Source organism: Nelumbo lutea, chromosome 7, assembly GCF_056320005.1.
Source record: "Nelumbo lutea isolate HS-2025 chromosome 7, American lotus-T2T, whole genome shotgun sequence".
In the NCBI taxonomy this organism is placed as follows: domain Eukaryota; kingdom Viridiplantae; phylum Streptophyta; class Magnoliopsida; order Proteales; family Nelumbonaceae; genus Nelumbo; species Nelumbo lutea.
This window is the reverse complement of record NC_142690.1, coordinates 29078722-29103649: the sequence shown is the minus strand read 5'-3', so window position 1 is coordinate 29103649 and position 24928 is coordinate 29078722. Positions and strand designations below refer to the sequence as shown.

Genomic DNA, 24928 nt, shown 5'->3' with positions numbered 1-24928 from the left:
AAAGCTTCCTGTAGAAGTAACGTCATAATGGTTTCCAATGTCTGATTATAAGAAAGTAGGCAGTGGTTCTTGATTCATTTTGAAAAATAAAAAAAAAAAAAGAAAAAGAAAACTGCAGGTAAACTAGCAAAGAGAATTATGGCCTAGTTAGGTACAATTTGGAATTGCTGCTTTTTCTTAACTGTTGCATTACATGAATCTGCCACATCAACATGGAGAAAAGACACGAGTATTTGGTTAAATTTAAAATAGGATCAAATAAGTAGGATGGATCACTCTTTTTTTTTTTTTTTTTTTTGCTAAGATGGCAGTGAAACAATATGAAAAGATTTTGAATAACAAGCTGTAGCCATGTCACATGAATGCCAAGTGGTTTTAGGTTTGTGTTTAACAGTTCTAAGCTGCCATCTATTACTGGTTTTAAGTGTTTGTGTTATATATAAACAAGTTGTTTTTGGAACTAGTTTTCACAATATTGACGATATTTGGTAATATATCCCCAAAATATCCCTATTTGCTAGGTGGTGATATGAAATCTTCTGGGAATCTTTATTTTTCCAAACATCCCTGATATTTTGCCAATATTTCAGATTTCATTGATAGACTATATATATATAATTTAGAACTTTAGAACATTATTAAAAAGTTTTCAATATTTCATTAAAACTACTACAATTTTTTTTTTTTAAATATTTTCCTAAAAGAACCAGCAAGAAATTGGTGATTATATAATTGGCTTACTACTTTGATATGATTCACTTATTAAGTCACTATGATTCAAAAGAAAAAGAAAAATACATATAACCACAAAAGAGTATATTCAATCTAATCAAAAAATGTAATAACAATAAAGAAAAAAAGTTAAAATGGCAAATAATTAACATATATAAAAAAGATAAAATGGCTAAAGACCAAAAGGGAGACAAAGAGAAACATATCTATTTCAGTCTCTTAATTTTTCCCAATTGATTTATATATAGTTCTTTGCTATGGTTTTGAGCCTTAAATGTACAATTATATTTCTTCTAATGTCTTTTGAAGTTTTTTTTTTTTTTTTTTAACTAATTCTGTGTTTCTAGAAATCCTTCCTGATTATTTAGATTTTCCAAATGTCTTAGCAAAATTAGTGAAATATCTTCGAAATTTCTCTAACTCTACATGGCAAAATGTTCATCAATATCAAAATTATGAACCATTTTCATTTTTTTGGGTATTCTTGTGAGTGTAGAGTTTTTGAATCTTATAAATATTCTTAATTTGGCTTTGTACTGACTCTAGTACAGGGATTTGTCTTGGGTCACAAGAATGATTCTCTTGTGAGGAATAGAATTTCTTTCTGGCTCTTTCTGGTTTTGAGGTTTCCTGTAATATATGGATTTTTTTTTGGGTTTATTTTTTCCCATAGATATAAGCAATCTGTTAAACCACATAAACTCCTGTGCTATTTTGGTTTATATTACATATATTATTTCTCTTTAATTTTTGTTGTCATCAAATCCACAATTATGTTTCTATACAATAAGTGGTACCGAAAAATGGGTTTAAGGTGTGATGACATTTAAGGCATTGAACACAAAACTTAGAATTGAGAATTTTATGAAAAAAAGAACAATTTTGATTTGTAGGAAATCAGCCAGAGATCTATGGATTTAGTAGTGTCTACAGAAGGCATTGAAAGGGGTGGGGGGTTAACACTAGTATAAAGGAATTAGGAGGAAAATGATTTAAAGAAAACGGTTATAATTGTCTTGCAGATGACATTGTTAACAAATCTACTAAGTTTGTACATGAAGGAATCCCTACTGAATTATCCCTATCTCAAGCAGGGTTCATATACATATTGGATGCACTCAGGCTTTTCATCTACACCATGTGCCTCAATTTAGGCAGAACAATGAGAAAGCCATAGATTTATATATTATCACAATTATCCATAATTAATTTCGAGCAATCACTAACTGGAATTCTGAAAATTTTAATTAGATGGTTAGAAGTCAAATGCATTAAAGAATCCATATTCATTCAATAAATGAATACCAAAATAAAGTCATATTTGAAGGCATACTATAGAACACATCAAAAGGTGTTTCTAGGGTTATTTGATAAATGATAATGACAGAATTACCATGGAAGCTTAAAAGTGTATTTCCACCATCCCTGTTTAAAGCAGTTAGCAACTATTTTGTCCAGGCGTACAATAATCTCAGAAAATGTTGGTCTCGCAACTGATTCTGGGACCCAACATTCTTCTATCAACCTGAATAAACATGATACCATGATAGTATTAGAACATGAATCTTCTGCATTATTTTCACTTTAATAGGATGACAGTAAATTTTCATCTTAAAATGCCAAAGGATTGGTATTTCACCATCAAAGACTAAAACATAAAACCCCTAATTCCAAGCTTTCTATTAATCAACACCCTTGATTCCATATGCCTAGAAACTTTGATTTTATTGTAGATATTATAGTGCTTAATATAATTTTTTAAAATTCATAGTCATTGGAGAGGATTTTAACTTGTACACTACTGTTGAAACTATAAATACAAATGCATCTACCAGTTTCATATCCATGAACTGATTAGCATGTGCATTGTTGGATTCCATATATCTCATTAAATTAACTCACTTGCCATTTAGGTCAGCATTCAATCCACCCCTCCCAACACCAAGGGTGGCAAGAAGAGCATTGGGTAAGTCTTTACATTTGCATCAAAATTAGATGGTTTTATGCATTTCAAAGTTCTGCTCTATTTTCTAACATTTTAGCATATCTGAAAAACCCAAATGCCAAGGATGTAACCCCAGTATGTTTAACTACCACTAACCTTGACACTGAACCTTCAACTCTTTCATCTAATAGCATGAGAATGAAGTTATTAAAACTAGACTATGATTTCACATTGCACAAAATATCTATAAAATGTATTATTAGATACATTACCAAGAAATCATGAGATACAGAAAACACTCATAGGATCCTAATTCTAAAAAACCCAAATGCCAAGGATGTGATCACAAGACTTCCTTAGAATGCTGACTTTACCTACTCTTATTCAGAAAAGGAATTAACTTTCGGTTGTCTGTTACATTGAGTTTTCCCTCCTACATCCTTGTATTCAATTTAATTAAGTTTCATCCATATCAAAAGATAGATTACTAGTAAACAGTTTTATCAAAGCACGTTTAATGCACTTAAACTCAGCAAAGCACGCAAATAGTGCTTCACTTAAGTTGAAACACAGCATAGTTGGTAAGTGCACTCATTTTTTGACACCCCATGCCCCTAGCCAACTGCAAAGCACACAACCTCCTCATTGTCTTTTTTTTTTCTTCTATTGCAAAAATGAAAATATAGTTATATTTTACCATTGATTACTAATACCATTGCCTAATCATATTACATATGATACTCACATATCTATAGTCCCATACAAGGGCATTATATCATGTTGGATACTTTAACTTTTAGTGTAAATTCAGTAACCAACACTTTGTCTAGCCATGTGCTTTTTAAAATAGATTACATGTAATACTGAAAGTCCTTAATAAAGTATGATCTTATGTGGTTGGTTTTCCTTGACAGGTTTCTCATGGATTGTCACTTTAATCATTGGGGCATTGCAATTCCAAGCAATTGTCCTGCAAGGCTGTGGAGAATCGGTTAACCATTTGTTCCTCAGCTGTCAGCTGTTTCTGAATCATAGGAATTTCCCATTCTTTATAGAGTTCGATAGATCTGCCCTTGAGTTAGATCTTACTCTTCTTACATGTCCACCAGTACTGTCAGGCAGTAAAGAAGTTATCTAGAGGAACGTGGTCTGTTCTGCCAATTGTTTGTGTAGCAATACATAGAAATATATGTATTATGTAATTAAGGGTAGTTTTGTCCATTTATCCTTACTCTGTAACTTCCATAATAAATTGAAGTGAGCATGTGGAACATCTGGCTCACTTGTTCTTTCTCAAACATCCCCTCTTCCATTTTCTCTTCTTCTTCCTCTATACTTCTCTTCCATTTTCCAGTTGTGGCATCAGAGAAGAATTGCATCCATATTATTTTTTCAAAAACCAAATGACCAAGGGGGACTGCTAATATTGTTGTCTATATGGATGTTGTCAAGAACTGTACAGTATAGAGGAAGAATTTAGGGAGTTTTTGATGTAGGGTTCATGGAGATCAGGGTATAGTAGCTATTTTTACAAGATTTTTGGTGAAATAAATACTGAAAATTTCAAATTTGGAGTTGTGGATTGATTCTCTCCACAATCCATACGGTGTTTTGTTGGTTTGGTCTTTTGCATTGTTGGTTTTGAACAAAATGTGGAGAATGTCAAAAAAGGTCTTATATTTTCTGGTAAGTGGCAAATATTTTCTGAAATTTCTAGGATTCATATTGGTCACCAGCCTATTTAAGAACCCAAGTTTAAAGACTCTTCGATGATGCAACATGATTGATATATTTTTGAGTAAATTCCTGGAGTAGTTGTGGTTCTGTAAGAGAAATTTATTCTCCTTCTAGAATAGCCATATTTCTTATACATGAGCTATGACTGCCCAGACAATGAATGAGATGATCTACCATGCTTGGCATATTGTCTGTTAGTGATTGTTGATTTCTGGTTTCTGTTGTCAGTGCTGGTAATTCAGATATTGAAGCATGGAAACAATACATGGAGATGGATATCAGTTTTTCCATTCCTACATCAATTGTAGAAATTTTGGGTCATAGAACATTTGTTATTGTTTGAGATTTTTTTTATCATTTATAGTTGCAAGTGTTCTAGAAATAAAAATTTAAGTTTCTTAAAATTTGCTGTTATCTCAAAATTACTATTTATGTAATCCCAATAATTACTATTTTTTATGAGTAACTGAAAGAGATTCTATTAGTCTCAAATAAACAGTAAAGTATTATAGACAGCCCTTGGGTAGGGAAGCGGTTACTACCCTTCCCCATTGGTAAAGGAAAACAGACCAAGAAACATATTAGAAGAAAACCCAATGCATCTGGTTTCTAGAAATTTCTTGTTTAACAAAAGTATCAACCAATCTATTTGCATGCCTAAAGACCCCGTTGAACCTTAGGTTCTAATTTTGTAGCAAATATTTGATCTTTGAAGTTCATTTCTTTAGCCCCATACTGCATTCTCATCATTTTTCAGCCACCAATTACCACCTTTGAGTCACCTTCAATGATCAATTTAATCAAATTCAAGTCCTTTGCCCATTGTAGTCCCCAGAGAGCAGCTTGGTGCTCAGCCATGTTAGAGTCCTCGACACCAATTGGACAAGAGAATAAAACAATGATGCTTTCATCCTTGTCTCTGAAAACACCTCCTACTCCTGACAGATCAGGATTCTCTGCACAACTACCATAAAAATTTAATTTTAATATAGCCATCATGAGTAGGGGTGTCAATTGGACTGGATTTGGTCCAATCTGATCCAGTCCAATGTGAGTCCATTATAAATGGACCAGGTCCAATCCAATCCAATGAATGTTTTGGACCAATTTGGACCGGTCCAATTAAATGTCTGGACCATCCAATCTGTTCAAATTCATTTTGATTTAGATTGGTTTCAACCCAAACCTAGTCCATTGACACATATATTCTTATCTTAATGGATTAGATATTGGCTTAATCCAACCCAATCCAAATATAAATTTGTTACGGACGGACCAGGTCCAATCCAATCTAATAAATATTTTGGACCAGATTGGTCCAATCCAATATGTCTTTTCGGTCCATCCAATCCATCCAAATTGATTTTGGACTGGACAGGGTCCAATCCAAAACTGGTCCATTGAAACCCTTAATCATGAGGCAGTGTACACTGTTTAAAGACTTGTATTTTATCTGTAGATGTTGCAACCACTTCACCCCATCTCCACAAGTCATCATGTGAATAATCATAGAACAATTCCATGGATTTAGTCCAGCACTATCCACAACACATTCGAAAACTACTTCAGCACTTATTTGCCCCTCCCTAAAAATGCTCATGTTTCTTTCCTCCCAGTAGAAAACCTTATGTGCTGATTTCGGCCAAGCTTCTTGTGAAGGAAGAGTAGAAAATTGGGGATTTCAGCAAGAGACAAAGGAAAGGGAAGAAAAGAGAAGAAGGTCGACTAGGATAGATTAACTTAACCCTAGCCACCAGTCCCTTATTCTATTTATAATTAACTTAACTATGAGATATTACAAAGATGCCCTTAGTAGGGCGGCAACTCAACCTAAGTAATTACAACTCTTTAAAAAATAAAAACTAATGGGCCCAAGGCCCAACAACATCTTAATTTAAAAGGAAATAAACTAAGCACAAGTTGGCCCACTCAACACTCCCCCTCAAGTTGGGAGTGGATGTCATACATCCCCAACTTGCGTAGATCATGCTCCAGCTTATTCTTTTTAACGCCTTTTGTGAGGACATTAACAAGCTACAGATCAGAAGAAATGTATGGAAGATAAACTTCTCCAGAAGTTACCCTTTCTCTGATAAAATGTCTATCTACTTCAATGTGCTTAGTTCGGTCATGCTGAACTGGATTATGAGCAATATTAATTGTTGCCTGGTTATCGTAGTATAGCATCATAGGTTCTTCTGCCTGAACACCGATTTCTTCCAATAGAGAACGGATCCAGAGAAGTTCTGAAACTCCATGTGCCATGGCCCTATATTCGGCTTCTGCACTTGATCTTGCTACAACTGTTTGCTTTTTACTCTTCCATGAGACTAGGTTGCCCCCAACTAGGGTGCACACTCCTGAAATTGATCTTCTGTCATCGAGGCATCCTGCCCAGTCCGCATCTGTATAGGTCTCTAGCTTGAGCTGTCCATGATCAGTAAACAATATGCCTTTGCCTGTGTGTCCCTTCAGATAAGCAAGGATCCTGTCAACTGCCTTCCAGTGCTGGTCTCGTGAAAAATGGATGTATTGGCTCACTACACTTACTGCATAGGAGATGTCCGGTCTTGTCATGCACAAGTATAGTAGCCAACCCACAAGTCTTTGGTACCTCCCAAGGTCCTTTACTGGTTCACCTTCTGATGCACTGATTCTATGGTTTTGAACAATGGGGGTGCTAGCTGCCTTTGTTCCAAGTTTCCCTGTTTCTTCAAGACATACTTCCTTTGAGAGATAAAAATTCCATGTTTCGACCTTGCAACTTCAATGTCTAAGAAGTATCTCAGTTCTCCAAGGTCCTTAATCTCAAATTCCTTATGCAGGTTCCTCTTCAGACTGTCAATCTCACTCAGATCATTCCCAGTGACAACAATATCATCCACATAAACAATTAGGATTGACACCAAGGATCCCCTGCGCTTCACAAACAATGTGTGATCAGATTGAGTTTGAGTGTAGCCAAAAACAATCAGGGCCTTTCTGAATTTGTCGAACCATGCTCTAGGGGATTGTTTCAAGCCATATAGTGACTTCTTCAGCTTGCATACCTTTCCCTCTTTAGCATTATCATAAAAACCAGCTGGAAGATCCATATACACCTCTTCTTGCAGATCCCCATTTAGGAAAGCATTCTTCACATCCAGTTGAAACAAGGGCCAAGAGTATGAGGCAGCAAGAGAAAGGAGTATCCGGACAAAGGTCATCTTTGCAACTGGTGCAAAGGTCTTTAGATAATCAATGCCATAGGTTTGTGTGTATCCTTTTGCAACAAGTCTTGCCTTGTACCTCTCTATGCTTCCATCTGCCTTATACTTTACTGTGTAAACCCATCTGCATCCAACTGTCTCCTTGCCTTCTGGTAGGTCCACAATCTCCCATGTCTGATTCTTAATCAAAGCCTCCATCTCTTCTTGCATAGCTGCCTTCCACTCAAGTTTGGAGAGAGCCTCACTAACACTCTTGGTTATAGACACGGAATCAAGAGAAGAGAGAAAAGCATGGTAGGAAGGAGAAAGTCCACTGTAGGATAAGTATTGTGATATGCAATAAGCAGTGCACTTCCTCTTCCCTTTTCTAAGAGCAATAGGGAGATCAAGGTTATCTGTAACAGTGTTAGTGGGACCAATGGGAACTTAAATAGTAGAGGGATTAAGAGGAATACTTGGATCTGTATCAGCCGAATCTGGAGTCTCCAAGGGATCGACAGGAAGTGGTGTGAGTTCTGCTGTAGTGGAATCAACCTCCTTATGAAGTCTCTGCCGTGAGTAATACTGTGAGACGGAACGCAAAGGGGGGGGGGCAAGGTAGGTGACATCGGATGGTTGTCAAGCACAGTAGTAGGCATAGGAACTAGAACTGGGAGAGGGATAGACTGCTGACTTACTTCCCCAAAACACTCCCCCTGAGAAGGATTCCTTGAGAAGAAGTATGTAGATTCGAAAAAGGTGATGTCCATAGTAACAAACCGGTTCCCAGAGACTGGATTATAGCAGCGGTACCCTTTCTGATTCTTTGCATATCCAAGGAAGACACATTTCTTTGCCTTGGGATCAAGCTTTGAACAGTAAGGACCAAGAATATGCGCAAAGTAAACACACCCAAACACCCTTAGAGGAATATGAAGCATCTCCCCCTGAGGAAAAAGAAGGCTGAATGGAGTGCTGAATCAAAGTATATGAGAAGGCATCCTGTTAATCAGATATACTGCCGTGAGAACAACATCACACCAAAAATGAATCGGAACTGTCGCTGTGATCATCATGCTTCTTGCCGTCTCAACAATGTGTCTGTTCTTTCTCTCTGCAACACCATTCTGCTGTGGACTGTAGGAGCAGCTACTCTGATGGACAACACCATACTCCAACAGATATGAGGCAAGATGTCTCTCAAAATATTCCCTAGCATTGTCAGATCTGAACATCTTGATTCTAGTTCCAAACTGTGTTAATACCATCTGATGGAATCGTCTCACCAAGGATGGTACCTCATCACATGATTTCATCAAGTAAATCCAGGAATATCGAGAGAAATCATCCACAAACAAGAGAAAATAGCAAAAGCCGCCCATAGAGGGAACATGATAAGGGCCCCACGCATCCGAATGAAAAACATCAAAAAGAGAAGAACATCTTTTATTACTCGGTTTAAAAAAGTGTCTACAATGCTTTCCAAGTTCACAACCTTCACACTTCAACCTTGACAGACTCACAGACTCAAACAGTTTTGGAAACAAAGAACTTAAAGAAGAAAAAGACAAATGGCCCAGACGATTATGCCAAAGTATAATCTGATCCACAAGTTTTGACTCAATGTCCTTGCAAACATGATGACTTTGGTGAATTGGAAGAGTATCCAGGAGGTAGATTCCATTCACTTCACGACCACTCCCAATCGTCCTCTTTGAATCCAGATCCTGCAAAATACAATGTCCAGGAGAAAAAATTACTGAGCAGTTCAGATTCTTAGCCAAACTACTAACAGATAACAAGTTGGTGCTCAATCTAGGAACATGGAGGACAGAGGGTAAACAAATGGAATCATTAATCTTGACAGATCCCTTCCCAGCAATAGGAACATGGGATCCATTAGCTGTGGAGACCCTATCTCTACTAGAACTGAGCTAGTAAGAGGAGAAAATGGTGGAGCAATGGGTCATGTGCTCTGAGGCTCCAGAGTCTATAATCCAAGGAGCTCTCTCCATACTTGAAGCAGAAACATAGTTTGCAGTGACATGTGGACTACCTGTGTGGGCAAGGGAGGTAGAGTGAGTTCCACCTGTGCTACCTGTACCTTGTTGTTTGGTTGCGGCTGAATTGGAACTAGTTGTATCCCTCTGATTCAGAAGTAACCCAAACCTCTCAAGCTCGGCCCTTACTGTAGCAGCTGCAACAGACTCCAAGGCAAATGTAGTAGGGGGGGTCGGAGTGTCACCAGTAACTGCCATATGTGCATTTCCTTCCTTATTCTTCAGTCTGGTCGGCACAAGATGTGGGTGAAGCTTCCAGCAAGTATCTCTTGTATGCTTCGGTTTCTTACAGTAGTCACAGACTAAGTCCCTTTTGTCTTCCTTCTTGTTCTCATTGCCATCCTGTTTAGGTTTCATAGCACTTACATAGCAGACTGATCAGTCGTGAGATTCTTCATCATTACATCCCTCCTGCACTCCTCTCCTGACACGAATGCATATGCTTGGGAGAGAGTGACACTGTCCCTGGAAAGAAGATGCTGTCGTGCAATGTCATACTCAGGGTTAAGGCCAGCAAGGAATTCGAACACCCTATACTTCTCTAAGTGTCTTTGATAGGTAGCTGCATCCTTGGTGGTTTCCCAAGCAAAGGTCTCTAGATGATCAATCTCTTGCCACAGGGTCTTAAGGACTGAAAAATATGCTGCAATAGATCTATCTCCTTGCCTAGTAGCAATAATCTGATTTCTTAGTTGATAAGCCCTAGCAACATTCTCCTTCTGTGAATAGGTCTCTGCCACCCCATCCCATATCTCCTTAGCAGTGTTTGCCCATAAAAAGTTTTTACTTATATGTGGCAACATAGAATTGCACAACCATGTCATTACCATATAATTTTTTTGCACCCACCGGGAGTTGCCAGTTTCGGGTTTTACCTCTTCACCAGTAATATATCCCAATTTTCCACGAGCCCCAATGGCCATCTTTGCAGATTGGGACCATTCCAAGTAATTTGTACCATCCAACCTAACTGTAGTAATGGTTCCGGCTCCGAAGGGGTCTCCAGCACCTCCTCCCACTGGTCTCATTTCATTCCCGGGCTTATATTCAACTCTATGTCCCTCCATGTGTCTCAAAGAGGAACAAAAAACAACTAAAAAATGCAACAAGAATAAACAGAATACCTTCTGGAACCAACGACACTCCTTTGGTGTCTTGGACTTTCTTCCCACGAAAGATTCCTTTTTGGTGGGATGGGGAAAAGAGAGAGAAGAAGCAACCGCCCTCTCTAGAGGCCTCCAAACCACATGGAACTTGAATTGCCCCTTACAAAAAACCCAGAGGAACCCTAAAAAAATAGGACGCCACTACCTAGGTCAAAATTGAAGAGTCCAACAAAATCAGGACTCTTCCCCTTTCTCCAGTTTTTCCTGATTCTGATGAGAAACCCCAGACCAGCTACAGGGCATACAGATCCACCAAGAAAATCCAAAAACCGGGCTTACCTGAAAGCTTTGATCAACCTCTTAAATCTCCATGCAGTCGGCTGATCTAGGGCTACAGGAACGAATCTCTTCAAGAACCTTCAACCCGCTCTGATACCAAGTAGAAAACCTTATGTGCTGATTTCGGCCAAGCTTCTTGTGAAGGAAGAGTAGAAAGTTGGGGATTTCAGCAAGAGACAGAGGAAAGGGAAGAAAAGAGAAGAAGGTCGACTAGGATAGATTAACTTAACCCTAGCCACCAGCCCCTCATTCTATTTATAATTAACTTAAGTATGAGATATTACAAAGATGCCCTTAGTAGGGCGGCAACTCAACCTAAGTAATTACAGCTCGTTAAAAAATAAAAACTAATGGGCCCAAGGCCCAACAACATCTTAATTTAAAAGGAAATAAACTAAACACAAGTCGGCCCACTCAACACTCCCATATTTGACTACAAGCTGAACCGAAGAGAGTCTGACACAAGGTTTCAGAGGTGTCAAAGTTAAATGAATCGGCCCCCACCCCTAAAGAGCCTTTATTATATTATGTATAATTGCAAGAAAGCCCTTATAGGGCCAATATATTACAAGAAATCACTTATAGGGATGAAAGAGAGAAAACATAGAAAGGATAAAATACAATACAGCAGGGACTATTACAATAGAATATATCAATACTCTCCACACTCCCCCTCAAACGGGTGCTAAGTCTTAAGCATCAATTTGCTCACAAGAAAGACATTTCTTGCTCTCGTCATAGCCTTGTAAAACATAGTTCTATACTCCACTTCTATAAATGACTTGGAGACTATTTGTTGTTTCTTGCGTTTCTAGGAAATGGGGGAATCACCCATGAAGACACAAGAATGTCTGGTGTTGGGGCAGCCTGCCCTATCAACATCATCATATGCCCTCAATAAAATAGGAGAGGAGGAAAAGAATCATCCCTAGGATAATGTTCCATGAACATACTGAACAATCCGATCAATAACAATCAAATGAAGTTGATGGGGAGCAGAAACAAACTGATTAACAGCCTGAACCACATTGGAGATTTCAAGATGATTCATAGTAAGATAAATGAGAAAGCCCACAAGTTGTCAATAGAGTGTGGCATCAAGAAGTAGTGAACCTTCTGTCTTTGATACCTTGACATTTAACCCTAAAGGAGTATCAACCTGCTTGTCATCAGTACGATCAGCCAACTTGATAAGATCAAAAGCAAACTTATGTAATTATGTTGACAATTTGACATATGAAACATCCCCAATCACTTCTTCAGACCCCAAGTCCTAGGAAGTGGGCAAGAGCACCTAGATCCTTCACATGAAATGAACTATGAAAAAGGGATTTAAGTTCTCTAATTCCCTCTTCATCATGCCCAACCAACAACATATCATCAACATACAGAAGGAGGATGGTGATGCCATGAGATCTTCTATGAACAAAGAGAGAATAGTCAAAACGTCTCTAGCTATAGTCGACAGCAACGACATCACAAAATTTCTTAAACCAGAATCAAAGTTGTGTTTTAAAAGCGCAAGGGGCAAGGTGCGTGTGTTATGGGCCCGGAAATAGGATCTCGTCACGGGTCGGTCCACGGGGAAAACCTCCTATTTTCCCTTGTTCCTTCCTGCTCTTGATGAACCTATCTTGGCGCCTTTGGCGATTTGTCCAAGAGATCACCAACTCTCCTAACTCACTTCTTAAACTGAATATTCAATATCCTCATTCAATAATGGGGTCTCCTTAAATAGGAGATTACAAGAGCCCTAATCAAAGGGAGTCTCCTTGCTGAATAGGGAGACTTCAATTTTATCTTGCTAAGGATAAGATAAGCTAATCCTAATCTGATAAGCTACTAACAAGATAAGATAAGAGCAATAGAATAAGATAAGAACAAGCAAGATGATCTAATCTAATCTAGATAAGGCTGTTGTTGCCGAACTGGGTAGGATGAGAATCATTGAATCACTGCTGCTGCTGGCGGTGGGTCAGGTGCCTATTGCTGCCGGTGGCGACGGTACGTCTTCCTGAGGAATGCATCCATAACATTACTCCCCTCCTGGACTACGAGCTTGTCCTCAAGCTCGAACTCTGGATATGTGGCGTGGAACTCTGCCAATGGGAGCCATGTGGCTTCGGCCGATGGTAAATTACACCATTCTACCAAGACTTCAACAGCAACACCAACAAAGAGCTTAGCTGACTGATGGGGAAGCTCAGTACCAGTATCATCAGGAAACAAGTTGCATAAGATGTTGTTCTGAGGTCCTTCTTGAGAGCCATCAATCCCAACACATACAACATTCAACTTCAATAAGTATTCAAACCTCAGAGTAACCAGTTTTGCAGGCTTGGGATTTGAAACCTCATCATCATGTATATGAAGGATGATTTTAAGAGGATGAGATCGATAGATTCTTGATTGGTCAAGGTTCTCTTTTCCAGTAACCTTCTTTGGCCGCTTTCTCCTTCTTTGGCCCTCCTCTTCCTCATCAGGCGCATCATCCTCCAACTTATTCATTTTTGTATTTGTAGAAACACCATTGTCCTTAATTGCTTGCTGGTGGGCAAAGGCTTGAGCATCCTTCATGCTTCCTATAATTTCCAATTCAATACTCTCCTCAAATGCCTCCTTCTAAGCTAGCAATTGTGAGTAAATCACATAGAATGGAAGTGGCAGTAATTCTGCTAAATTATGCTGCTTTAATTTCTTTGTATGCAGAACCCCTAGTTGGTGTTGGACAGGCAAGGATGCTTTCTTCAAAGATTTCGGGAGACTTGAAAGGAACATCTTTCGGTGTGCAATGGTCTCCATAAGGCTTTTCTTGTGTTGCTCTAGTTTCTCATGAAGTTTGCAGAGTTCTTTTCGCCGGAAAAGCTCAAAATTAAGCCGCTTTAGCATCAGGTCATGTGCATTGTCTTTTGATAGTACAGATCCTTTAATATCTTGAGGGGCTGAACTGAAAAACTCTTCCTCAGGCACAAGTTCAATATCCGGATACTTTGACTTGAAATCTTTGCGCACCTTTATGGCTTTCACAAAATGAATTTTCTCGTACATCAAATTATGGAGCTGCAATGTAGTGAAATTTACTGGTGCCTTAGCACGTTCTGTTTCAGCTTTAACACGATCCTCTTCTAGCAATATAGAACGATTTACCTTATCTCGGTCATCTGTCCGTTGATTCTGAAAAAACTGCTCGCAGCGATACAGCCAGCCTAAGGGGCCTCCGTTGCCGTTGTACGATGGGGATTCCAGCCTGCTGTACATGGGGATGACTGCGGCTACCGGGGCGACGACCTGCTGTTCGCTGGACGACTCCGCCAAGTCTGGTCGGCGGCTGTTTGTGGTTACAGCCCCTTTTGAATTCCTCTCCTTGTTAGAGAAATACGATTCCAGCAAGTGTCGTAGCTCCTGGACATCGTCTTTGACCTCACGAACCTCCACGCTGGTTTCCACGAGCCTATGCTCCAGTTTGTGGACCCTGGATGATAGCTGCTCCAGATCTCCCATGACAGTTGGCTCTGATACCAAGTTGTTATGGGCCCGGAAATAGGATCTCGTCACGGGTCGGTCCACAGGGAAAACCTCCTGTTTTCCCTTGTTCCTTCCTGCTCTTGATGAACCTATCTTGGCGCCTTTGGTGATTTGTCCAAGAGATCACCAACTCTCCTAGCTCACTTCTTAAACTGAATATTCGATATCCTCATTCAATAATGGGGTCACCTTAAATAGGAGACTACAAGAGTCCTAATCAAAGGGAGTCTCCTTGCTGAATAGGGAGACTTCTAGTTTTATCTTGCTAAGGATTAAGATAAGCTAATCCTAATCTGATAAGCTACTAACAAGATAAGATAAGAGCAATAGAATAAGATAAGAACAAGCAAGATGATCTAATCTAATCTAGATAAGGCTGTTGTTGCCAAACTGGGTAGGGTGAGAATCATTGAATCATTGCTGCTGCTGGCGGTAGGTCAGCTGCCTATTGCTGTCAGTGGCGACGGTACGTCTTCCTGAGGAATGCGTCCATAACAGCATGCCTTTTTGAAGCAAGGCACAAAAATACAAAAAATGCAAAAAAATTCAAAATTTGCAAAAAAAAAAATATTAAACATAATATGAATAAAAATATAAATGTAAGTTTTAAAATAAATATTTTAAAAACTATTATTTAAAATTAAAATACATAAACATAACATATAAAGTGTATTCAAATGAAAATTTAAAAATAAAATCAAACATATAAAACATTTTCAAGAAAGTAAAACCCACACTTTCTTTTTCTCCCTCAATTGCATTACTTTAAATACCTAATGTGATGGTAAATATCTTGCATTATTGATTCTATGAGCCATCTTTGTACCAAACACAAAAAATAAAAAAGGAACATGCCTGGGATGAAGTGCAAGGTGCACCTGGCGCACTAGAGATGTTGTTAACTATAAAACTCAAAGTGTTATAACACTTGAAGAACTGAACTTTATGCCTGTGTGTGTTTTTTTTTATTATTTTTTTATTTTAATGGCAATTTATCTATTTTGGGAAGGGTATAATACTGGAAGAACTTTAAACCAATCAGATGTTCATACTTTAGAATCCCCCTCGTGAATTTTCGAGGATGGAGATCAAATTTCAATGGGTAGCTAGATTAGAAAATGGATTGGCTGATACATTGACCAAGCAAGGGGTAAAAGGGGGCAGTTGTTTTGGGCTCAATTATAACTATTTTTATTTCTGGTGTAGTTTTACCTCCCTGCATGAAGCTGAAATTGTACATTTTTTTTCTTTTCATATTAATAAAATGCTATCTTGTTAATAATCAGAAAAAAATTAATACGAAATAAGTAAATAATTATAGAATTATAGATTATAAAATGCTATCTTGTTAATAATCATAAACTATTTTATTTATGACATCATGGGCTGACCCATTCGACCCGCATGGTTGAACCACTGATTTGCCACCCAGAGGAAAAAGGCTTTAGCCTCTGGGTCAGTTTTCAAAACATTGCTGTTGACCATTGAGAGGCTTAAGGCTTGGCTGGTAGCTACATAAACCTATGGGATTGATTTTGATGAGACTTTTTCACCAGTGGTTAAGATATCTTCTCTTCAAGTTATTATTGCTTTAGCAGCCACTATTTATTGGACTTTGTTCTGGTTAGATGTTAAAAATGCTTTCTTGCATGGTGAAACAATTTTCACATTTAGAAGGCTATATATGGGCTAAAACAATCTTCAAAAACCTGATTTGGCAGATTTAGTGATGTAAGTGATTGCATTTGGCCCAAGGGAATAGATGAACTTAAGACATACTTACAGCAATGGTTTCATACATAAGACCTGGGAAAGATGGGGTATTTTCTAGGTATTGGAGTTATAAGGTCTCCTGACAGTGTAGCCGGCCAAAGATAAGCGGAAGAGGAGAGAAGAGAAGAGAAGAAGAAGAGATGAGAAGAGAAGAGAGGAGAGAAGAGAGAAGGTTTGCAATGTAACAGTACTGGCGACGCCAGTGTTTATTTTACTATATATAGGGCGACAGAAATAACAAGGGAAAAGACCTTTGTGCCCCTGAGTACAATAACAGGCATAACAGAAATAAAAAAACGAAATAAAAAAACAATTTAATTAGCCAAACAGGCCTTAACATCTGCAACTAAGTTATTTTAACATTATTCTAACACTCCCCCTCAAGTTGGAGCATAGATGTCAATCATGCCCAACTTGTCACACAAATCTTTGTGCTGCACATGATGAAGACCTTTGGTGAAGATATCTACAAGTTGCTCTTCCGAGCTGACATATGGTGTGCACACTTCTCCACTTTCAAGTTTCTCTCTGATAAAATGCTTGTCCACTTCAATGTGTTTCGTCCTATCATGCAAAACTGGATTAGCAGCAATATTGATGGCAGCTTTATTGTCACAATAGAGTGACGTAGGATTGCTTACTGCGAAACCCAAATCACCTAACAAATTTCTTATCCACATGATTTCCGCAACCCCATGAGCCATCGCTCTATACTCTGCTTCAACACTGGATCTAGCCACCACACTTTGTTTTTTGCTTCTCCATGTGACAAGGTTTCTTCCTACAAAGGCACAATAACCACTGGTAGACTTTCGGTCATTGACTGCTCCTGCCCAATCTGCATCAGTATATACTTCCACTTTTAAGTGACTGTGTTTCTGGAACAACAAACCAGCTCCAAGAAACTTCTTGAGATATCTCAAGATCCTCTCTGTAGCCTCAAAGTAAGTTGTCCTCGGGTTGTGCATGAATTGACTAAGGACACCCACTGCATAGGCAATATCAGGCCTGGTCATAGACAAATACAGAAGTCTCCCCATGAGTCTTTGGAACATCTTTACATCTTTCAAAAACTTTCCCTGATGGTCTCCCAGATGGTGATTAGGTTCAATAGGTGAATTAGATGGTTTTACCCCCAACTTGCCTGTATCTTCTAGTAGATCTAGTACATACTTCCGTTGGGAAATAAAGATGCCCTTGTGAGAGAGGGCAACTTCAATTCCAAGAAAGTATCATAAGGGGCCTAGATCCTTCACCTCAAATTTAGTGGCTAAGAATTTTTTTAGTCTCTGGATTTCAGCCTCCCAATCTCCTATGATCACTATGTCATCCACATACAAAATAAGAGCTGCAATTTTACCTTCACCTCTTTTTACAAACAGGGTATGATCTGACCGGCATTGTTTGAATCCCATCTGTTGGACTGCTAAATGGAACTTACTAAACCAAGCCCAAGGTGATTGTTTCAGCCCATATAGGGACTTTTTTAACCTACACACCTTTTGTTCACTGCCTTTGACACAGAACCCTGGGGGTTGGGTCATGTACAACTCCTCTTCCAAGTCACCATTCAAGAAGGCATTCTTGATGTCCAATTGGTGAAGATCCCAATCAAGATTTGCTGCCAAGGAAAGGAGAATCCGGATAGAGTTCATCTTCGCTACTGGAGCAAAAGTCTCTACATAGTCCACTCCATATACCTGTGTGAAACCTCTTGCTACTAGTCTAGCCTTGTACCTTTCAACAGTTCCATCAGCTTTGTGTTTCACTGTGAACACCCACTTGCACCCCACTGGTTCCTTCCCCTCAGGAAGATCTACCAACTCCCACGTACCATTTTTGTGTAAGGCATCAATTTCTTCCTGCATTGCATCTGTCCATTCGGGTTTTGACAAAGCTTCTGCCACGGTCTTAGGGATGGGGACACTATCCACAAAAGAGAGAAAGGCACGGTACGAAGGTGAAACATGCTCATAGGACACAAAGTTAGAGATAGGATGATTAGTGGTACAAGATCTAACACCCTTTCTCTTAGCAATAGGAATATTAAGATCATTGGGGACAGGTGAATCAACATTTAAAGGAGCAATGGGAGCAAGTGTACCTGGCTGATGAGACAGATCTACCTCGGGTGAATCCGATGATGTTGGTTGCATAGTGTCCGGCTCCATGGCTCTTGAACTCTGCTAGCTCTTATGGCGACGATGAAAAACCCGGAACGGAGAAGGATCGGGTAAAGGAGGTAGTTGAATCTGAGTCGTCGCCTGTTTCTCCTCAACCCTACTCTCCCCCTGAGGAGAAACCGAGAAGAATGGTTGACTCTCAAAGAATGAGACATCAATGGAAACATAGTACTTGCGGGCAATGGGATCATAGCAACAATACCCCTTTTGAGATGAGGGGTAACCAAGAAAAACACAAGGAATATCCCGAGGGTCAAGTTTACCACGAGTAGGTGACAGGTTGTGCACAAAACAACAACACCCAAAAACACGCATTGGAATGGTGGACAGCGGGGCTATAGGGAACAAGAGCTGATGTGGGGCCTTATACTCTAGTAGCCGAGAGGGCATGCGATTGATGATATATGTCGCACACAATACTGCATCCATCCAGAACTGTTTCGGCACATTCATATGAATCAACAAACCACGAGCAACTTCGAGTAGATGACGATTTTTTCGTTCAGCCACACCATTTTGTTGGGGTGTCCTAGCACAAGAGCTTCGCTGAAGTGACTCACTCGAAGCAAAAAACTTCGTGAGATCACTATGGAAATATTCCTTTGCACTGTCCGACTGGAAAATATGAATTTCCGTTTGGAACTGAGTGAACACCATGCGTTGGAAATCTTTCACAATTTGTGGCACTTCATCTCGAGATCGCATAGGACAAACCCAAGTGTATCGAGAATAATCATCAATCAACGTAACAAAATACTTATAACCAGCCGCAGTAGGTAGAGTAACAGGGCCCCAAACATCAGAATAAACAATATGAAATGGAAATTCAGATCTTTTATTTCTTAAAGGAAAAGAGCTTCTACAATGCTTACTCAACTGACAAGTTTGACACTGTAACTGACTCACTGACAAGGACTCAAAAATCTTTGGGAACATAACTTTTAACGACTCAAAAGAAAGATGACCTAAACGACTATGCCATAAATAACCCTGATTCTCACTCGCCGAACTTGTGGACTCAGTCGCCACTAGACCAACATTATTCTCCAACACGTAGAGACCATCCACCATGCTTCCTCTACCAATCGTCTTCCCCGAGGTCAAATCCTGAAACACACATGAAGACGGAAAAAAAGTGACTGAGGAGTTCAAAGAGTGAGTAATACTACTAATGGACAACAAATTAATAGGTAATTTCGGAACATGCAGGACATTTGGAAGAGTAAGGCCAAGTGGGAGAGATATGGTGCCTCGGCCAGCTATGGTAGAAAAAGAACCATCAGCCAGTCTTACCTTATCTCTCCCAGAGAGAAGGTTATATGTCTGGAACAAATTTGACTTACCGGTCATGTGATTTGAGGCTCCAGAGTCAATAATCCAAGGTGAATCAGTAGTATGAGATGACACATGGAAGACTGTGGCATTACCTGATGTAGACGCAAATGAGGTAGGGAGTAGGCCCAGAATCCACCTGGCGGAGAGTCCTACCATACAATTCCAAATGTTCACGGAAAGAATTGATAATATCTTCCTTAGGGTCAGAACCGGGATGTCTCTCCTGAGTTACGGAAGGACTAGTCTCTGTCGATGCCAGATAAGCTGAGTTATACCTTCTTTGATTCTGTTGGCCTGGTTTCTTGCCCTGATCCGGTGCTGACTTCTTGCCCAAATCCTATGCCCATTTAGGTTTTCCATGGAGATCCCAGCATGTATCTTTAGTGTGTCGTGTCTTCTGGCAGTGAGTGCACCAAAGCTTGCTCTTATCTTCTATTTTTTTCTGAGTGTCACCCCTTTTAAAACTACCTCCGACATTTGTATCTGAATTTCCCCGGACCGCTAGGGCAACTGACTCCCCTTCTACACCATTCATCACACTTCTTCTGCTTTCTTCTGACTGCACCAAGGCATACACCTCCTGGACTGATGGCAAGTCTTTACTACCCAAGATCTGTACCTTGATGGATTCATATGACGAATTCAGCCCTAGGAGGAAGGCAAACATGCGTTGCTGTGATACAAGTGACTTATAGGCCTTTGCATCTTCATAACACTTCCAATTCACATTCTGATAGTGATCAAGTTCTTTCCATTTTGATGTCAAATCAGAATAGTACATCGAGAGACTCCTCTCCCCCTGCTTGCAAGTAGAAGATTCAGCTTGTAGTTTATATATCTTGGCATAGTGTCTCTATTCTGAATAAGTGGACTTCGCTTGTTCCCATATCTCACAAGCAGTTTTAGCCCACATAAAAGTCTTCCTTACTCGTGGCAGCATTGAAACCAAGAGCCAAGACATCACCATATTATTCTCTTGGTTCCACTTATCATGCTCAGCACTTCCATACTTCGGTTCCTTTACTCTCCCATTGATGTATCCTATTCGCCCCCTAGCAGTGATGTAGAGTTTTATCCCCCTAGACCACTCAAGGTAATTCAGACCATCAAAGGGAATGACAGCCATGGGAAAGCTCATATCCATTCCCCCACACACTCCATTGTAGCTCCCTGAGATCTCTGAAGTAGCAGAATTCTCAGTCGACATGGTCAAGCAGTTAATCGGTCCCAAACACGAGACTTAGGACCTCTCCTTACTCCACAAAACAATGCTCCACTCAGTTCACACCCACACACTCGGGTTTACCAACCAGATTGAGCACAAACAGTACCAAATTCCGGACAAAAACTGAGGTAATATTCGGCAGATTTCAGACCTGTATAGTTTTATCAGTCCCCACCTACCAGAATTCCAGAATCTAACAGCTACTAATCAGCAGGAGAGATCCTTCTCACTTATAGTCAACTCAAACCATTGAGAAGACAGGTCAGCATTAACCTACAGTTGTCTTAACACATGAACAGGATCACACGATCCAAGAAAACTAGGGTTACACAGGTTCGACAGCATTCAGCCGCCCCAAATTCATAGGGTTTTCACTCGGCACATGACCAAGGAGAGTAAAGAAGAGAAGAAATAGGGAGAATTGTACCAGTTGTAGCTATTCTGTAGTCCAGAATCAGATTTCTTTTCTGCTAGTCTGTTCGATCTGTTCTTTGGGTTGATCGATCTTCTCTTGATAGTAGGGTTGATCGATCTGCTCTCTTTTAATCAGCATTCTGGCTCTAATACCATCTTGACAGTGTAGCCGGCCATAGATAAGCAGAAGAGGAGAGAAGAGAAGAGAAGAAGAAGAGAAGAGAAGAGAAGAGAGGAGAGAAGAGAGAAGGTTTGCAATGTAACAGTACTGGCGGCGCCAGTGTTTATTTTACTATATATAGGGCGACAGAAATAACAAGGGAAAAGACCCTTGTGCCCCTGAGTACAATAACAGACGTAACAGAAATAAAAAAACGAAATAAAAAAAACACTTTAATTAGCCAAACAGGCCCTAACATCTGCAACTAAGTTATTTTAACATTATTCCAACATGGTCCAAAATAGAGATATGCCTTTCTCAGAGAAAATATACACTTGATTTACTTGAGGAGACTGGTATGCTAGGGTGTAAAAACCTGCTTTTACTCGTATGGACCCTAATACTAAACTTGCTAATGATCAAGGAGAGTTAGTTGATGATCCAAGACAGTATAGAAGACTGATTGGTAAATTGAAGTACTTACAATTACTTGGTTTCTCATTTGTTGCAAGTGCTGCCGGTCAATTTATGAGCTCTCCAGAGTCCCTCATTTAGATGATGTTTTAAGAATTCTATAGTACTAAAAGGATCACTTGGACTTGGCATTCTGTATAGGGATCATGAGCAATTAGCCATCGCTAGATATATTGGTGTAGGACCTGTAGATTGGGTTGGATCTCTTTCAAATGATGATCAACTAAGGGGTGTTGTACTTTTCTTGATGAAAATATGGTTATATGGGAAAGTATGAAGCAGAATATAGAACTTGCTATCTCTTGACACTATGAAGAGCCTTCTTAGAGGTCATCTATTCCTATCTCTTAGCTTATATATGAATCTTTCTTGTGATAACCAAGCTATGCATATTGCTTCTAATGCAGTGTACCATTGAAGGACAAAGCACATTAATTGACTGTCATTTTGTCTGAGAGAAGGTGAAAAGTAATGAGATTAGCACTCCATCAAGTCTGAACATCAGCTTGCAGATTTATTTACTAATTTTTTGCATATTCCATTGATTGATTTCATTGATATCCAAGATGGGTCTAATATGGCATATATACACCAGCTTGAGGGGGAGTGCTAAGGAGTGTTGGGGGAGTATTTCGGTTTATGTTTATAGTGCTTATTTGTAGTTCTCTGGGTGGCAAGGCAGTTTGGTCCTTTTACTTTGTTCATCAAGGACACTCCAATCCTTATTTTATCACAAATAGGGATATTATTGTAATTTAATATTATTTAGTAAATATATATATACCTAGCCACCATCTAGGTGAGGTATATTGATCACTACTCTCAAAATGAACTGGGGCTTGGGAGATTTCTCTTTTCTCATATTTGATTCGTCTTCTATTCCTTCTCTTCTGTGTTATCTTCTGCTTTCAGGTATTCTATGCATTGCATAGAATACACCAGCATGGAGATAAGTAGGTATTTGGTCTTCTCTTTTGAATCTCTCACAGGTACTAATTTTAATGTGAAACACCTCCTAACATAAAGCTCTAATTTTAGGTGGGGCCAGCCCCTCCAAAAAGATGCAACGGGGAAAATTGGTCTAGAGGGGGGCCTAGAGATAATTCTGAAGAAAGAAGCACATGAGAATTAGAGGGGTTAGGGGTCCAAAGGTAAGAATCAGATGAGGAATGACCAAGGAGTGCCCCTTGAATGGATTTAGCCAACTACAATGCCTCCGAGACGGCAAGACCTCAAATCCCTGCCCTACTTAAACCTTAAGACAACCTGGAGTTATATAAAGAAACAATACAAGAAAAAGCCTTTAATTTAAAATAGGAAATAGCATTGATGGTTAGACAGGAGTCTTTTAAGAGTTTGTTCTCCCCTCCCCCAAGAGATCCTTCCAAAATCTTATTATCTTACCCTGTTACCAAGATAAGCATCTAAATGGATAAATTGCATGAAGAGTGTCTAAAGCAGTTGAATACCTAGCTAGCTAGGGAGAGGCAAACGAACCTCGTGCATTAATTCTCACAACCATTCCATGAAATCTCTTAATAACATAGTGTCCATGGAAAATCTCCACAGCTATTTTTTTAGTAAGAGCTGAATTCCTTTCCATTAATCTTCCCACACCCAATGCTGCTTTAGATTTGTCATTTGTAACTATGATCCAATTTTTGTATCTTTCAACAAGTTATAGATATATACAAAATGGTCTGAAAGGAGAAAGAATGTTGGGGCTGTTGGTGACACTTCTCATGACCATACCCATTAGGTAAGCTTCACTAATTTTTATGAAAGAGAATACTATAGTATGATCCAGAACACCCTTCGATATATGAAAATTTTCCCTAAGATTGTGATATTTTCTAACACATCCTTAGTTCTTTTTTTATTTTGATAAATACATCCTTACTCAGTTCTTTGTTCTTCCATTTTCTCTTCTGTATCTCTTTTTCCATTTTTTCTTTATAATTTTTTTTGGAGGATGGCAACAGATGATACCAAACAGTGAAGGAAGCTCCATTGCTAATACTCTCTCCTTTCTCCCCTTCTATTTTTCACCATATTTTTGGAGGCTCATGGTTACTGGCTAGGGGAGGGTGGGCCTTGGCACAACGGCTTCGGAAAATAAAGTAAATTGCACAACACTTGGCAAAAAGTGTATTTTCATTACAAAATGTATTCCATTACAAAAAGTTTTACAAAAGGAGAAGGAAAAACTGAGTTTGCTGGCTCAAAGTACAAGGACCGCTCGAACTACTTGGGGGACTTCTCGCCTGGCGCCTCCGCAAAAGTACCGGCCTGGTCAACAGCCTGGTCAACAGCCTGGTCAGGGTTTAAATCATGGAAACAGCCTCTCTGTGCGTGCAGAGGTAAGGCTGCATACATCTGTCACTCCCCAGACCCTGCATTGGCGGGAGCCTTGGGCACTGGGCTGCCCTATGGTTGCTGGCTAGGGCTAATAAAAGGAGAGCATTACCTTGCTGCTCATCCACTCCTTATAGTTCTCTTTTCAGTTTTTTTCCCCCAATTGAACAAGCTGTCAAAACAGTGTTGTGCATCTTCTCATGGCTTCTCTTCCTCATCCCCCTATATTAATCATTCTTTTTCCTAATGTTTTGGGGGTAGGTCCGTTCAGAAAGCCTACTTCTATGCACATCATTTGTTTCTTCTGCTACCCTTCTTGTTATTTTTCCTAATTTTAAATACAGAGTGGGGCCTCGCTTGAATGAATCCTGTGCTTC

At 39.4% G+C, this 24928-nt stretch overlaps 1 protein-coding gene and 1 pseudogene across 2 annotated transcripts in view; both read right to left on the bottom strand.

Moving 5' to 3' along the window:
* LOC148845909 (integrin-linked protein kinase 1-like) overlaps window positions 1-24928 on the bottom strand; it is a 73392-nt gene that overhangs the window by 580 nt on the left and 47884 nt on the right. The window contains exon 11 of one of the 2 annotated variants that reach the window (XM_088956031.1): window positions 2126-2257. In XM_088956031.1, coding sequence (XP_088812157.1) covers window positions 2126-2257 — 132 coding nt within the window. Of the gene's footprint in view, window positions 1-2121; window positions 2258-24928 lie in introns of those variants that run through there. The other variant, XM_088956032.1, reaches the window with a different exon arrangement.
* Window positions 5168-14608, bottom strand: LOC148845911 (THO complex subunit 5A-like; annotated as a pseudogene).